The sequence below is a fragment of the Tripterygium wilfordii genome, chromosome 12, assembly GCF_013401445.1.
Source record: "Tripterygium wilfordii isolate XIE 37 chromosome 12, ASM1340144v1, whole genome shotgun sequence".
In the NCBI taxonomy this organism is placed as follows: domain Eukaryota; kingdom Viridiplantae; phylum Streptophyta; class Magnoliopsida; order Celastrales; family Celastraceae; genus Tripterygium; species Tripterygium wilfordii.
The window spans coordinates 747,659-762,055 of NC_052243.1; the positions used below are offsets into that span (position 1 = coordinate 747,659).

The window sequence follows — 14,397 nt, forward strand, 5'->3', positions numbered from 1 at the left end:
CGTACATATGGGATTTCAGTCTCTCCGCCAAAATCGTCTGCAAACACATCTAAGGAATAAGGATTCGAGAAAATACTGAAGAGAGAGAGAGCCACAAGAGTTACCCAAAGATATGGCGAAATCCGTGGATGGAATTCCACATTGTCACCCTCCACAAACAATAGCAAACGACTCGAACACTTTTCCGAAAGAAGCTCTGGAAGAAGCAGAGAATCCTGGATTCACTTTGCCAGAAAATTCAGCGAATGATGGCATTAGCCTTTTCTTCCTCGTAAAAATTGGTCGGCTGATGGAGGTTTGGTTGAAGATTTGGACGGAAATCTTTCTTGGCTGGTTGCGAGATTCAATGGCCATTAGTTGGGATCTTATTGAATACTCTGCGTGTTACTGACCTTTTTTGTGATACTCATGATGGTATGTGAATTGATGATTCGAATATGGCTTTCTTGGTCTCAGATGCTCTAGTTTGATTTGATTATTCATGTTTATTTTAAATATTTTTTGGCGATGTGATTCGCATCCCTTGCACCTAACTTTACCTGGCATTAGATCTTTACATACGAGTTTTTGTTATTAGAGCTTAAGGTTCAGGGTACTGCTTGGTTTGTATTATAATTCTGACTTCCATTGATTATTTATGTAACTAAGTACACATTCTAAAATTAAAACTGAAAGAGATGAATCTAGAGTTTTACGTATTGGGACTAGAATATGACAATAAAAGTGAGGGAGCAATGATTATGTCAATGTTGAGTTCTATTGAGAGTTATAGAAACAGAAACTGTAACTTAAGCTTCCAAGTATTGGTAGTAACCTTACAAGCTGGAAAAAACTAAAATAGTGCATGTAATCACTAATTTCCAAGTGGCTTAGTTTGACGTAGTGCTTAGGTGGTGATAATTGAGAAAATTTAAGCAGGATATGTTGCAAAGAGAATAGGAGACAAATAAAAATCAGTTTTCAGATTTTAGCTACTAAGATAATATAAATTTGACTTTCTCCAGGGGATGCCAGTGAACATTTCCGTCGGTTCTCACATTTGGGTTGGAGATCCTGAATTTGCTTGGATTGATGGGATTGTGCTTAGCATTAATGGAGAGGAGGTTGAGATTCAGACTACTAATGGAAAGATGGTAATGCCTCTTTTGGTTTTATTTCTTCTTGTGATAAAAAAAGATGGCAATAGATAATTTTTGAATCAAAAAAGGAATGGTAATATATATTTTGTGCTTAAAAAAACATATATGTTGCCTATTTGCCTGTGTATTATGCTTTTGTGTTATTATATTCCCTTTTGTAACATGGTCACCGGTCATTAGATTATGGCTGAGCATTACTTTTTATGTGATTTTATTTACTTTTAAAACTGCATATGGTATCTATATCTTTGTAGTTTAGTACTACATCTTCTTCATAAGACACCTTCTCCAAGAGTTCAATGCGCCTTTTGAAATAGATGTATAGGTACTCTTATCCAACATGCATTATTTTCAGGAGGTTGTTAATATGGTCTTGAATTTTTTTTTTTAACCGTGATAACTGATTAATGCCAAACATTACCACCGCTCTTTAGTTTCTGTGTCAAAGATAAGTTTAGTGCAACTTTTGGTTACATCAAAGTAAATTTCATATTTTCATGGTCATCCTGATATTAGTCCACTCCCTCGTTGACCAGGTTGTTGCGAAAGTGGCAAAAGTTTATCCAAAAGATGTGGAAGCTCCTGCTGGTGGAGTTGATGACATGACTAAGTTATCATATCTACATGAGCCTGCAGTCCTGCATAATTTGGCTACCAGATATCAAATTAGTGAAATTTATGTAAGATTACTCTCATATTTGGTTTGTGTCTGTTAGTGTTCACCCTGGTAAAAGAATATGTTAACTTGCGCTATGGGCAGCTTTTTTATGACATTTTGAACCGTGGCAGACATATACCGGAAATATTCTCATTGCAATCAATCCATTTCAAGGACTATCCAATTTATATGATGCTCACATGATGGAACGCTACAAGGGAGAACCATTTGGAGAGCTGAGCCCTCATGTTTTTGCAATAGCTGATGTCGCATATAGGTGATCACACTTTTTTTCCTCATGTTCTTGCAACAACTTCTTTGATGCCTTGAATCATGGAGATCCTGGTTGATTTGTTGTTTTTTGTACTGTAGTTGTTGTGTGTGTGTTTGTTTGTTTGTGTTTTTTTCCCCCCGGCTTTTGTTAGATTTCTTACATTCACTTCTCTTTGTGTTGCACCTCCTTGGTGCCCCTGTCTAATAAAATCTTTAGCTTTGTCCAAAAACCAAAAACTTACTTAAAAAAAAAAAAACACAGAGAGAGTTTTGTACAATATGGTTGGAACAAATATTCTCATCATCATCTATGTGAAGATTGAGATATGATCCACTAATTTCTTTGATTTGAATCAGGGCAATGATTAATGAGGGCAAAAGCAACTCAATTCTGGTCAGTGGGGAAAGTGGGGCTGGTAAAACTGAAACCACCAAAATGCTGATGCGTTACCTTGCGTACTTGGGTGGACATATTGCTGCTGAAGGAAGGACTGTTGAACAAAAAGTTTTAGAAGTAAGTTGGATGATCATACTGTATTTTGACGTTACAGCATTTATTTGCTGTACATCTTTTCCCCTTAATTATCAGCATAATTAGATCTAAAGCCAATCAGAGGTGTCGTAATTCGTAAATGCTCAAATGCTATTTCTTTTTCTTTTTCATTTGGTTATTTTTCTTTGACATATTTGCCAGTATCTGAAGTAACTGTTGCAATGCAGTCGAATCCAGTCCTTGAAGCATTTGGAAATGCAAAAACGGTTAAGAACAACAACTCCAGGTCAGGAATTATGACTCATGCTTTGCAATATTGTGTTATATTTATCTTGCATTGAACATTTCGTGGAAGCTGGCACTGTTGTTTGCTTTGCTTGGTATGTAGGTAATTCTCAAGGCATAGAATATATCAATAATGAGCACATCTTTTTGTGACATGTAATAACAAATAATGAAAATTTTCTACCAAGTGCCAAAAGGAGGCTTATTCAAGTTCTCAGAATGTGATGAAGATGAGACAAAAGATATGAAAAGAAGGAAATTTTAAGGAAAACCTTCAGTGTTGCACTAAAACTAGAACTGAAGGAACTCAGAATAAGAAATAGAAACTAGATCTCATATTACAAAGAAAGGAAGACACCTATTAGGAAGAGCTACCATTAGTTATCCATTGCTTTTCATTTATTTTGGAACCTATGGGCTGCAATGTGTATAATGGAAGTTCCCAATCAATGTGGTCATAGGTCTTCATGAACCCAGGTTTAGGTTTACAGAATACAGATAACTCTGTGTCATGATTCTTAATCTCATGTTCACATGCTGATTTCCAGTGAAACAGAATCTATAATCTTCAAATTGCCCACAAAAGCATTTTGTTCTCCTCAACAACTTGGCTTAGACTCTTAGAGGTCTTGTTAAAGTCTATGTTAGTAGCTTATGTACAGGGTGTGCCGTGTGCTACCCCTTCAAAATGAAAGCATTTACGAAGAAAGCTCATTTCCCAATCTTCTGATGAAACTTTTGAAGAACATCTCTAATGCGTCAAAGAGTATCTTAAAATAGTCAAGTTTCTTAATTTTTTCCAAAATAAGTTCTTTTTATGCCAATCATGGAATTCTTCCTTCTTTTCTTTCTGAGTTACTCTTCAATGCAAACTCAATTTTAGATTGCAAAATTGAGTCTGTGGGCAATTCAATGAGCCCCATATGGCTTATAGTTGTGTTCTAAATCAGTAGCTATCTTGGAGAATCAGTTCTAAAGATATTCCCAAGAGTTTTTATATGGTTTTATTGTTTTTCTGATATATTTTGTGTTTGTTACAGGAACTGATTCAGCCTGAACTCACTTTTATCAATAACAATTTCCAGCCTGTACCTACTAACATTCTGTTTGACTTTATTGGCACAGTCGTTTTGGGAAATTTGTTGAAATTCAATTTGATAAGCGTGGAAGAATATCAGGGGCAGCCATCAGGACTTATCTCTTAGAAAGATCTCGGGTTTGCCAAATCTCAGATCCTGAGCGTAATTATCACTGTTTTTATCTTCTTTGTGCTGCACCAACTGAGGTACATAAATTTTCTGCCCTTGTCATACTTTGATGATTTTTTTTGGAAATTTAATGTGCATCATCTTAGCTGAAGTAATGAATTTTTTTCCAGGAGATTGAGAAATACAAATTGGGAAATCCTAGGTCATTTCGCTATCTTAATCAATCCAATTGCTACGAACTGGTTGGAGTAAGCGATGCCCATGACTATGTTGCCACTAGGAGAGCTATGGATATTGTCGGAATAAGTAATAAAGAACAGGTTTGTTCTTTGCTGTTGATCTGAGCAACACTATCTTGTGTGTCAAAATATGCGATTAAGATTATGCACATTCGTTTTTTGTTCTAATTCTTTGCATTCCGTACGGTTCCTTGGTGAATAGCATCAAGAGAATTTGTTAACATTCTTGCACGGTATAACTGGGTCTGGATCTCTCTATTGTTGGAATAAGTAATAAAGAACAGGTTTGTTCTTTGCTGTTGATCTGAGAAACACTATCTTGTGGGTCAAAATATGTGATCAAGATTATGCGCATGCATTTGTATGTTATAATTCTTTGCACTCCCTAAGGTGCCTTGGTGAATTGCATCAAGAGAATCTTTTAATATACCTGCATGGTATAATTGCATCTCTCTCTCTCAGGATGCAATTTTTGGAGTCGTGGCTGCAATTCTTCATCTTGGGAATATTGATTTTGCTAAAGGGGAAGATGCTGATGCAGCAGTTGTAGAAGATGATGAATCTAGATTTCATCTTCAAATGACAGCAGAGCTTCTCATGTGCGACTGCAGTGCAGATTGATATTAATATTTTCATACTTTATCCTCATGTATTTTTGTAGTGTTGAGTGATCTGATCCTTGTTTCAGGTGTGATCCTCAAGCATTAGAAGATGCACTATGTAAACGTGTAATGATTACTCCTGAGGAAATTATCAAGAGAAGTCTTGACCCTCGGAGTGCAGCAATCAGCAGGGATGGTTTAGCCAAGACATTATATTCTCGCTTGTTTGATTGGTAAGATTCTGGTCTTGGATTGATATCTTTTCTTTTTTTTCAGAAATCTCACTTCTTACATGGATTTTTATTTTTTATTTTTTAAGAATTAACAATCTGTGATGACCAGGTTGGTGGATAAAATTAATGTCTCTATTGGGCAAGATCCTACATCGAAATGTCTGATTGGCGTCCTAGACATTTATGGCTTCGAAAGCTTTACTACTAATAGGTAATGCTTGATTGAAGATGTACCTTTGCAGATTCTTGATGCATGGATAAATAGAAAGATTTGTGAAACACCTTTTTTTTTTGGGTACACACACTTGAGCAAGGAATGTGGAATTTACAGATCCTAAAACAAAGCAGAATGGTGTGGGCTTATTAGAGCTTGTATATTGTGGATATAGAAGTGTTGATATAGTGTAAGTTCCTATGATAATAAGTCTTCTCAGACCCAAAATTTAGTCTTTCAAGTCTTCATGTTTGTTTGAAATGGAACCTCTTTAGAAGGTCAAATGAACCCTGCAATTAAACAAAATATCTGATCCCAAAGTTGATGTTCTGAATGAAATTTGCACTGCAGTCCAGATTGATAAACTTCATGCATTTTGCAAGATTTTTTGAGAATGATAAAATAGAACCAGGATTTACTTGTTCCTGGTTCAATTGGTTGAGCTGGCTGGATGCTCTGGTTAAAATAACGGTTTTTTTTGTCTCCACAACAGCACCAGCTAACAAATAAGGTGACCTTTTTTTTTGTTTGATTGTCGACCTTAATCAATTTGTTATCTTTTGCAGCTTTGAGCAGTTCTGTATCAATTTTACCAATGAAAAACTGCAACAACATTTCAACCAGGTACGAGGTTAGTCACGTTGACAACTTGGGCTTAATTGAGTTTTCTACATATATCTGACTGTTGTTATGCAACTCAGCATGTGTTCAAGATGGAGCAAGAAGGGTACTTAAAAGATGGAATCAATTGGAGTTATATTGAATTTGTTGACAACCAAGATGTCCTGGACCTTATCGAGAAGGTTTTTGCACCTTTTTTCTTCTGCTCAATAGAGTATTTTGACTTATGCTGACTTTTGTCTGTTTCTTCTTCTTTCTTGGTAATTATACTGAAAGTTTAATTGCAGAGTGCTAGTATGCTAATAGATGCACAGTATAACTCAGGTGAAAGTCCCTCAAGTGGACCTTGATTTTAGTTCATCAGGTTTTGAAAATATAGAAGTAAGGAGAGGCGTTCGCAAACCCCCCCCCCCCCCCCCCCCCCCCCGGGTTTCTGGAAATTTAACTACTTAAACATCTTGGGTAATAGGATCTATAATGTTCCTTTTAAATTAACTGTCGAAAAATCATATCCTCCACTTGGATATGACATTGAAACTGTCTTAAATGTCTATCTGCTTATCTCTCTCATTTCCGTCAACTATCCCTGTTTTCTCTCCCCTCTTGCATTCTGATTTCCAAAACCCTAAATTTCTTTCTAAGATCATTTTTTGAATCACATTTGAAATTTGCATCTATATTTTCTAGGGCATAGAGTCCGTATTCTGATTTCACCAAAATCCACTTCTCTTTAAACGGAGCTGCGGACATTTCTATTTTTCTTCAAAATCTTCTCAAATGGTGAATTTGTTCTAAAGCATAATGGATGGAGAAATTAAGGATAAATAGTGGCCTAGTGGTTTTGTAGCTTCTCTGCGATCCAGGGGTCACATGTCTACCCACTGAACAAACTGAACAGCCACTTCATAATGTAGGGGTAAGGTAATGTACATCTGCTGTCTACCATTCCTGCCACTGCAAGAGCCCTGTGCACCTGCTGTTGTTTCCTTTTTCCATAAATACTAGAAAAATTGGCGCTATGACAATTTAAATTGGTTCTTGGGCTTTTATTTTATCCTCAATTGGTAGGCAGTGTACATTCATTTCTTATTAAGTCAAGCAAAAATGGGGAAAAGTGCATTTTAAAAGACTCAAGTGAAAACTTGTGATTCTGTATAAGAGAAAAAAGAGGTACAGACTCTTGTATATGAAGTACAGTTTCACTCATGTATCATAGTTGGGGCTGTCATACGTAAGGGAAAATTCATTAAACTTGGGATGCATACAGAGAACTTACGGAGTGGTTCAGGATATATTGAAAGAAGGAATAGTAATCTGCTTAAGTGGCGATGTGTACCATTTTACCACCATCTTGGTAAAATAAGATTGTTATGACTCTTATGAGACCATTCTTTGAATCAAGGTGCAAGTTGTCTGTTTGGCTTCCTAACAAGCCTCGCCTCTCTCAAGTATAGACTTTGTCCCGCACAAGAAGTAACACCCGGTGCCCAAGAGATTCAAATTTTGATATTTGTAAGGCTCTAACGGTTGTAGATCAATAGGAAGAGAGCTAGTAAAAGGCGGTAAACCTGAAGAATGAATTGAAAAAGGCATATCTAGTCTAGGTGTGCTTTGTGCTTTATTTTTCTGATGGAAGATGGATATATGGTTCTGCACTTCATTTTATATCTCTTTCAAGGGAACTAATCAGTTTTGCAGATACTGATGTCATTATAACCATCCTAGAGTTGCACAGTACTTGTTTATCCCAATTCTGTGTTCATTGCATGGCTGTGTCGTTGGTCATCAATCGTAATGCGAATATGTTATTTTCTGAATTTCTTTTACATACATTTCTCTAATTCATAGTGCTTTTGTAGAAACCAGGAGGTATCATTGCTCTGCTCGATGAAGCATGGTACGGTAACTATTTTATTTTTCATGCTGTGAAGTTGATCTTGAACTAATTTGATATTGGTCCCTAGTATTGTTTTCCATGATATGACATTATAATGACAGTTATTAGACATGCTCACCATTTTTATTATTAGGCTGCTTATCTGGTAAACATGTTTGGTTTGCAGCATGTTTCCAAAATCAACTCATGAAACATTCTCACAAAAGCTTTATTTGACATTCAAAGATCACAAACGATTCATCAAACCAAAATTGGCGCGCTCAGAGTTTACCATTGTTCATTATGCGGGAGAGGTCAGCATTTGCTTCCTGTACTTTGCAGTATCTTTTGTTGCTTATTGGGTTGTCATCACATTTACATTGTATTATTCCATGCACTGCTTTTCAGGTTCAATATCAGTCTGATCAATTTTTAGACAAAAACAAAGACTATGTTGTTCCTGAACATCAAGATTTGTTGAGTGCTTCCAAATGTTCTTTTGTAGCAGGTCTTTTTCCTTCAATTTCAGAGGAGAGTATCAAATCTTCAAAATTCTCATCTATTGGATCTCGTTTCAAGGTATCCACTTGGCTATCAGTTTTTCTATGTCTATTTTGGTTATCATCCATGTTAGAATATGTATAAATAATGTGAAATGCCCCAACCCAACAAGTTAGCGTATTGGGTTGGGGCATTTCATATCATTTATACATATTCTAATACTCCCCCTTAAGTGTGGGTTGGGCAATCCGACGGCTCAACACGTGCATAACAACGAGGCCCAACACTAGGGCTACTCTCATACAAGGCCCTCACTTGGGGCAACAACAAGCACACACAAATGCCCACTTGAGGCAACGACAAATGGGGGTTTAAATTATAGAAGCTAAGATTTCAATCCAATACCTCCCTCATTTGTCATTGCCTCAAGTGGGCCTTTGTGTGCGTTTGTTGTTGCCCCAAGTGAGGGCCTTGTGTCAGAGTAGCTCTAATGTTAGGTTTCATTTCTTGTGCACGTGTTGGGCCGTCAGATTGCCCACGTAAGGGGGAGTGTTAAAATATGGATAAATGATGTGAAATTCCCCAACCCAACAACTTATTGGGTTTGGGCATTTCACATCACTTATACATATTCTAACAATCGAATTGAATTGCAATCAAAATATCCAATTGAATAGCAATCAAAATATTAAGATTAAGTTGTCTCACATGTAATAAATAACTAATGCTCATTATGTTATGAAAATATTTTATCTGATGCCGTGCCCTGTGCAGATACAACTGCAACAATTGATGGACACGCTAAATTCTACAGAACCCCACTACATTAGATGTGTGAAGCCAAACAATGTACTAAAACCTGCCATTTTTGACAATAATAGTGTCATACAACAACTACGCTCTGGTGTGAGTGCCATTTTATGATTCATTTTACCATTGCTTATTATCAATTGATACTTGATAGATGTTTAATTTACTTTTATTGACCGATTTAGGGTGTTCTAGAGGCAATTAGAGTCAAATGTGCTGGATACCCTACTCATAGGACCTTTGCTGAATTCCTAACTCGATTTGCTATTCTTGCACCTGAGATTTTAAAAGGGAAGTAAGTATTACTTGGCGTTTACAAAATGGAAAAATGCCTGTTGTATGCTTGCTTGTCTAACTTCCCTTCCTTCTGCGGTCACTGGAATCCACTTCTGAAAACAATGAAATTATGAGCAGCTATGAAGAGAAAGTGGCATGCAAATGGATTCTGGAAAAGATGGGACTTACAGGATATCAGGTAAAATCTAAACTTGTTTGTGTTTCAAAGCAGCTCTGTATCGTTATTTCTAGTACGATTGCTCCAAATATACATAACCACTGTAGCAGTTCTATCATAAATTACAATAATGCTAGATCTGTTTTTTATTCATCGCATATATGTTGTTCTCAGATGGGGGAAACAAAGGTTTTCTTAAGAGCTGGTCAGATGGCTGAGTTAGATGGACAAAGAGCATGTGTGCTTCATAACTCAGCAACAGTTATCCAGAGGCAGATTAGAATGCATTCTACTCGAAAAAATTACGTTGTTAAGCGGAAGGCCTCGATTCATTTGCAGTCTCATTGGAGAGGTGAGTTCTCTGTATATTGTGAAGTGGGTCCTTGGAAAGTTACTAACATCATATAAAATAACAAAGCCATTCTCCTTTAATTTCTTCATGGATGCATATTACTAAAAGAATTTCTCCAAGGTTCGTTTCTTGCCCTTGGACAGCTGCTCATTTTCTTTATACACAATCTCACATTTATGTAACTGTTGTTTTATCAATTCTAGGAAAGCTTGCGCGCCAATTATCCAAGGACATGAAGAGGGAGGCAGCTGCCATCAAGATACAGAAGAATTTGCGCAGGCAAATGGCTAGAAAAGCCTATACCAGCACCCAGTCCTCTGCGCTTGTGCTGCAAATTGGTTTACGTGGGATGGCAGCTCGTAATGAATACAGATATAGAAAGCATGCCAAAGCAGCAACTATTATTCAGGTACAACCTGCTTAAAAATATAGTTAGATCTTATACTGTTTTCAAAAAATAATGAATTAATTAAATAAATACTTGCAGGCTTACTGGCGCTGCCATAGTGCTGTTTCCTACTATAAGAAGCTCAAGAAAGCATCTGCTATTTCACAAAACAGATGGAGGGGGAAGTTTTCTGCGGGGAGACAACATAGAAACTCGAAGATGGTAAGTATCAGTATACTTGGTCTATCAATTTCTTTCAGAGGTAATTAATCTGGTGTTAATTGTGCCACGGCTTTCAGTATTCTAATTTGAAACTATTTCTTGGTGATTGCATGGACAATTTGATGGCTTCCATTGCATGTGGAAATATCTATAAATTTGACGTTGACATCAATTGAAAGCCGATTTATGCAATGATTTCTCAGGATGTAACCTTCAAAACCGGTGACACTCTCTGTAATGGCAATCATGCATAATTTGCTATCACAAGTACCAACCTTCATTATTAGCTAAATTTTTATGTTATTGATTTATACATATCTAATGTTACCATGGTGGATAGGTAACTGTCTTAGGAGGTGAGTTTGTATTTGGTATGAGTTAGGATGACAGGATTAAGTTAATGTCAACCTAGGACCTCTTGATTCAACTAAATGCTCTTTTAGGCCTCTTCAACCATGTATTTCATCAAATATTAATTGTTGCAACCGTCGATGTCATGTTATTTTTATCTCCATCTTAAATTTTGTGCATTTGTGCGACTATTTTTAGCATTACCTATTTGATACCGGATAGGGGGGAAAACGCACACCAACATGTTTAGTACCGTCCAATATCTTTTAAACTTTATTTATTGATTTTCGGAAATACTTTTCACTATCTGTTATGTAATATGTTGCAATGGCCTTGGAGGTATTGATGACAATACCTGTCTTTAGTTTAGAATTTGGCATAAAACTGTTTAGGGCGAGCCCATGACCCAACAATAAAGTTGCCTCACAACAACCTAGAGTTTAGCTCAAATCCTTGAAACTGCCTCTCCGCCTTAACGGGAGGGGGGGGGGGGGTGTCATACACCTCGCCCTTCCACAAACACCGCTTTAATTTTGGGAGCCTCCTGTATAGGAGTTTATTACCCTTGACTGTTTGAGGAACTTGTGTATAACCTCTAACTTGTTCAAAATTATGCGCGCAGACTGACCTGATTGAAGGACAAGGACAAGAGATAACGAAATCGGATCACTCCCAACTTGATTTGCAATCTAAAATAGAAGATGGAACAAATGAGTTATCATTTGATGAATGTGAGGCTACCCAGAGATCAAATGAAGCATGCTGTACAGTCCCAGAATCCTCAACTTGCACCCAAGATGCTAGAAAGATTGCGATCCTCACTGCTGAAATGGAAAAATTAACGGTATTGTTGGCATGAAATATGCCTCTTCAACTTTTGCAGGATTCCCTATTTGACCACCTTATTTTGGTTTAGTTTTTCTATTTTTACATTGTAATCCATTAACTTAATACCATTACCATTTTATCACATAGGTGATGCTGCAAGCAGAAAAACAAAGAGCGGATGATTCTGAAAGGAAATACACAGAAGCTCTGGAATCAAGTGAGAGAAGACGTAAGAAATTAGAAGAAACTGAGAGGAGAGTTTACCACCTTCAGGCCTCTTTAAACAGGTAGGATCCATCTATCCATATATTAATCCTTTTAAAACAATGAACTCTGCTGTTCTTAATTCTAAATTTTAGTTTAGTATATATCAATTATAGGATGCAGCATTTTGCATCATTTTTGGATGTAAGATTCATATAAAAATTGGGCTCATATTTAAGCGGAGATTAGTAAAATGATTAGTATCAACAAGTTTAAAAAGGAAAAAGGAAGTGTAAGCCACGTGTACTAGAAGCTAGCCCAAGAATTTACGTTTTTGATGCTTGTAGTATATTATTATGTGGTAGGAACTAGGAAGGGGTCTCAAGAACATAAGTATATTTCTGCCAAGATTTTATTCCATTCAAATGTTATTCGCTATCAGAACTTGGTAAAGGTTTTGGAAATGTATCTGCTCTGCCTCTGATTAATTTTCAATTGAACCTGGAAGGGCAAGGTGGAAAGTGAATATACTTGTTATTCTAACAGATATGTATGCAGTTGAATCTTCAATTTTAAACATGTTTTTCAATTTAAGCTCATTAACGTATTGACGTACCTCAAGATTGAGATATTTGATTACTTGGTAAATTTGAAATAATATTTTTAGAGAACATTTGAGTTAGAAAGTTGAAGAGGTGTTACACAAGGACATAATGAAGAAAGTTGCATCAGATGATCGATGAAATCCACCCCATCTGCTTATCAGGACAGTTTATTTATGTTGCTTTTTATATTCCAAACATCATAAAGCTTGCATGTTATTTGACACTCATATTGGATCTGATCTAGTGTGTCTCAGGATGTTATACTGCATGTCAGACCAATTTTCGGAGCTGAAAATGATCTTGCATGCTCCGTCAAACTCAGCTTCAACTTCTCGACTCTTTGCTAGAGAGGATACGGTTGATGTTGCCTCTGATAACTCTGACGCTTCATCCTCTGATTCTGATTTCACTTTCCCATCTCCAGCTCCAGCCTCAGATAACTTCTCTTCCCTAAATCCGAGTGCTCTCCAGTTGATAGTTCAGGATCTTTCAGTGGAAGAAATTTCAGGTCAGTCTAGATTTATGTTGAAATCTGTACACTACTTAGGCATAGTAATTTGTTGTTTTCTTGTGCTGTGTTCATCACACACGTTATTTTTGTCAGTTCTTTTACCAGTTTTATTAAATAGGATTGTCATTTCATTTTATGTTATTCCCATTTGGTATATCTACATTGCAGGTTCTGAGAGCAAGGAGAATGGAAAGGAGGGGGCGTTTGATGACTATTTTTGATGGGACAAGGTCCTTCCTTTTTTTCACTTAAATATCAATGGTGCACTGGCATTTTAGAGTAGGCACCTACCCAAATCACTAGATGCATACATTTGAATAGATCATAAATGGGTAGTGAGCTCCTATGTGGATGATCTAAATCAGTTCAAGAGGTAATAGAGTACTACAATCCCTTCTAATGAATTGTAAAATAGTCTCTCTTTTTTCTCTAGTTATACCTTCCTCTGACAAGGACTGATGTTAATTGCATGACCTGTACAATGATAAATCATCCGCAATGTTATAGTACGAGTTTATTTAGTTGATCAACTATTAATACATGACTATATCTGCCTAGTGCATTAAATTCAAGGGTTCATTTTCTACTAGAATTAAGAGTGCAGTAACTTTTAGAAATCAGGAGGAAAAGAAATGATTTTTGTCCTTGGAACTGCTTAGCATTTGAAGGTGAGTTCATACACTTGAAGAAAGTGGTATCTGGAATGAGGAATCTGCATTTCATGATGTTCTTCAGCTACTCTATTCAGATCCAACATTATACTCTGGATTTCTATTTGATTTAAGGATATCAGCAGGCACAACCTGAAATAACCTCAAAATAGTTTTACCAGCGGTCATATAAACCGCGGGTAAAACCTTAGTCACGGTTTCATACCCAACATATATTTAACCGCAAGATTTTCACCCATGATTTTTTTTTTTTTTTTTTTATGTATATTCGCCGCGGTTATAAACGTAGGTGAGTTCTCTGTTGTAGTGTCTATTTTTGGACTGTTATTTTTTACCTCTCCAGTCTGATTGAGAATATATATAGTTTCTTGATTACTTAAAACTTGGCCTACAATTCTAGTGATGTTGAGACATGAATGCACACTATGTTGCTTCAGATTGCTTAACCAAGGCCTAATGAAGTTCATTAGGTTTCTCTTTTTATCTATAAAGAGAAATGGTGTAGATCACATAACTTAAGCTACCCATGATCTATCTAGCATGTAGATAGGTTTATACGACACTTAGATATAGGCTTTAATTAATAGGTCAACTTTTTTAATGTTTAAGCATAGAGATTTCCTTTCCTTGTTCCTACTTTTTGTCACATCTTGTCAAGC

General features: G+C 36.4%; 1 protein-coding gene across 2 annotated transcripts; it reads left to right on the forward strand.

Annotated features, from left to right (window-relative positions):
• The first annotated feature begins 32 nt into the window (after nucleotides 1-32).
• LOC120010728 (myosin-11) lies at nucleotides 33-13,588 on the forward strand. 2 transcript variants are annotated; one of them, XM_038861544.1, is made up of 26 exons: nucleotides 33-414; nucleotides 1,005-1,133; nucleotides 1,676-1,819; nucleotides 1,929-2,074; nucleotides 2,428-2,584; nucleotides 2,791-2,849; nucleotides 3,974-4,133; nucleotides 4,227-4,376; nucleotides 4,758-4,894; nucleotides 4,984-5,130; nucleotides 5,240-5,341; nucleotides 5,911-5,968; nucleotides 6,046-6,147; nucleotides 7,825-7,862; nucleotides 8,029-8,155; nucleotides 8,250-8,420; nucleotides 9,117-9,248; nucleotides 9,338-9,447; nucleotides 9,567-9,627; nucleotides 9,781-9,958; nucleotides 10,162-10,367; nucleotides 10,446-10,568; nucleotides 11,542-11,763; nucleotides 11,895-12,034; nucleotides 12,811-13,064; nucleotides 13,236-13,588. In XM_038861544.1, exons 1-26 carry the CDS (start codon nucleotides 409-411, stop codon nucleotides 13,286-13,288), a joined length of 3,312 nt encoding a protein of 1,103 aa, XP_038717472.1. In that variant the 5' UTR covers nucleotides 33-408; the 3' UTR covers nucleotides 13,289-13,588. The 2 variants fall into 2 exon arrangements, with proteins under 2 accessions (XP_038717472.1, XP_038717473.1); XM_038861545.1 differs by lacking the exon at nucleotides 13,236-13,588 and having other exon boundaries at nucleotides 12,801-13,064.
• The last annotated feature ends 809 nt before the right edge of the window (nucleotides 13,589-14,397 follow it).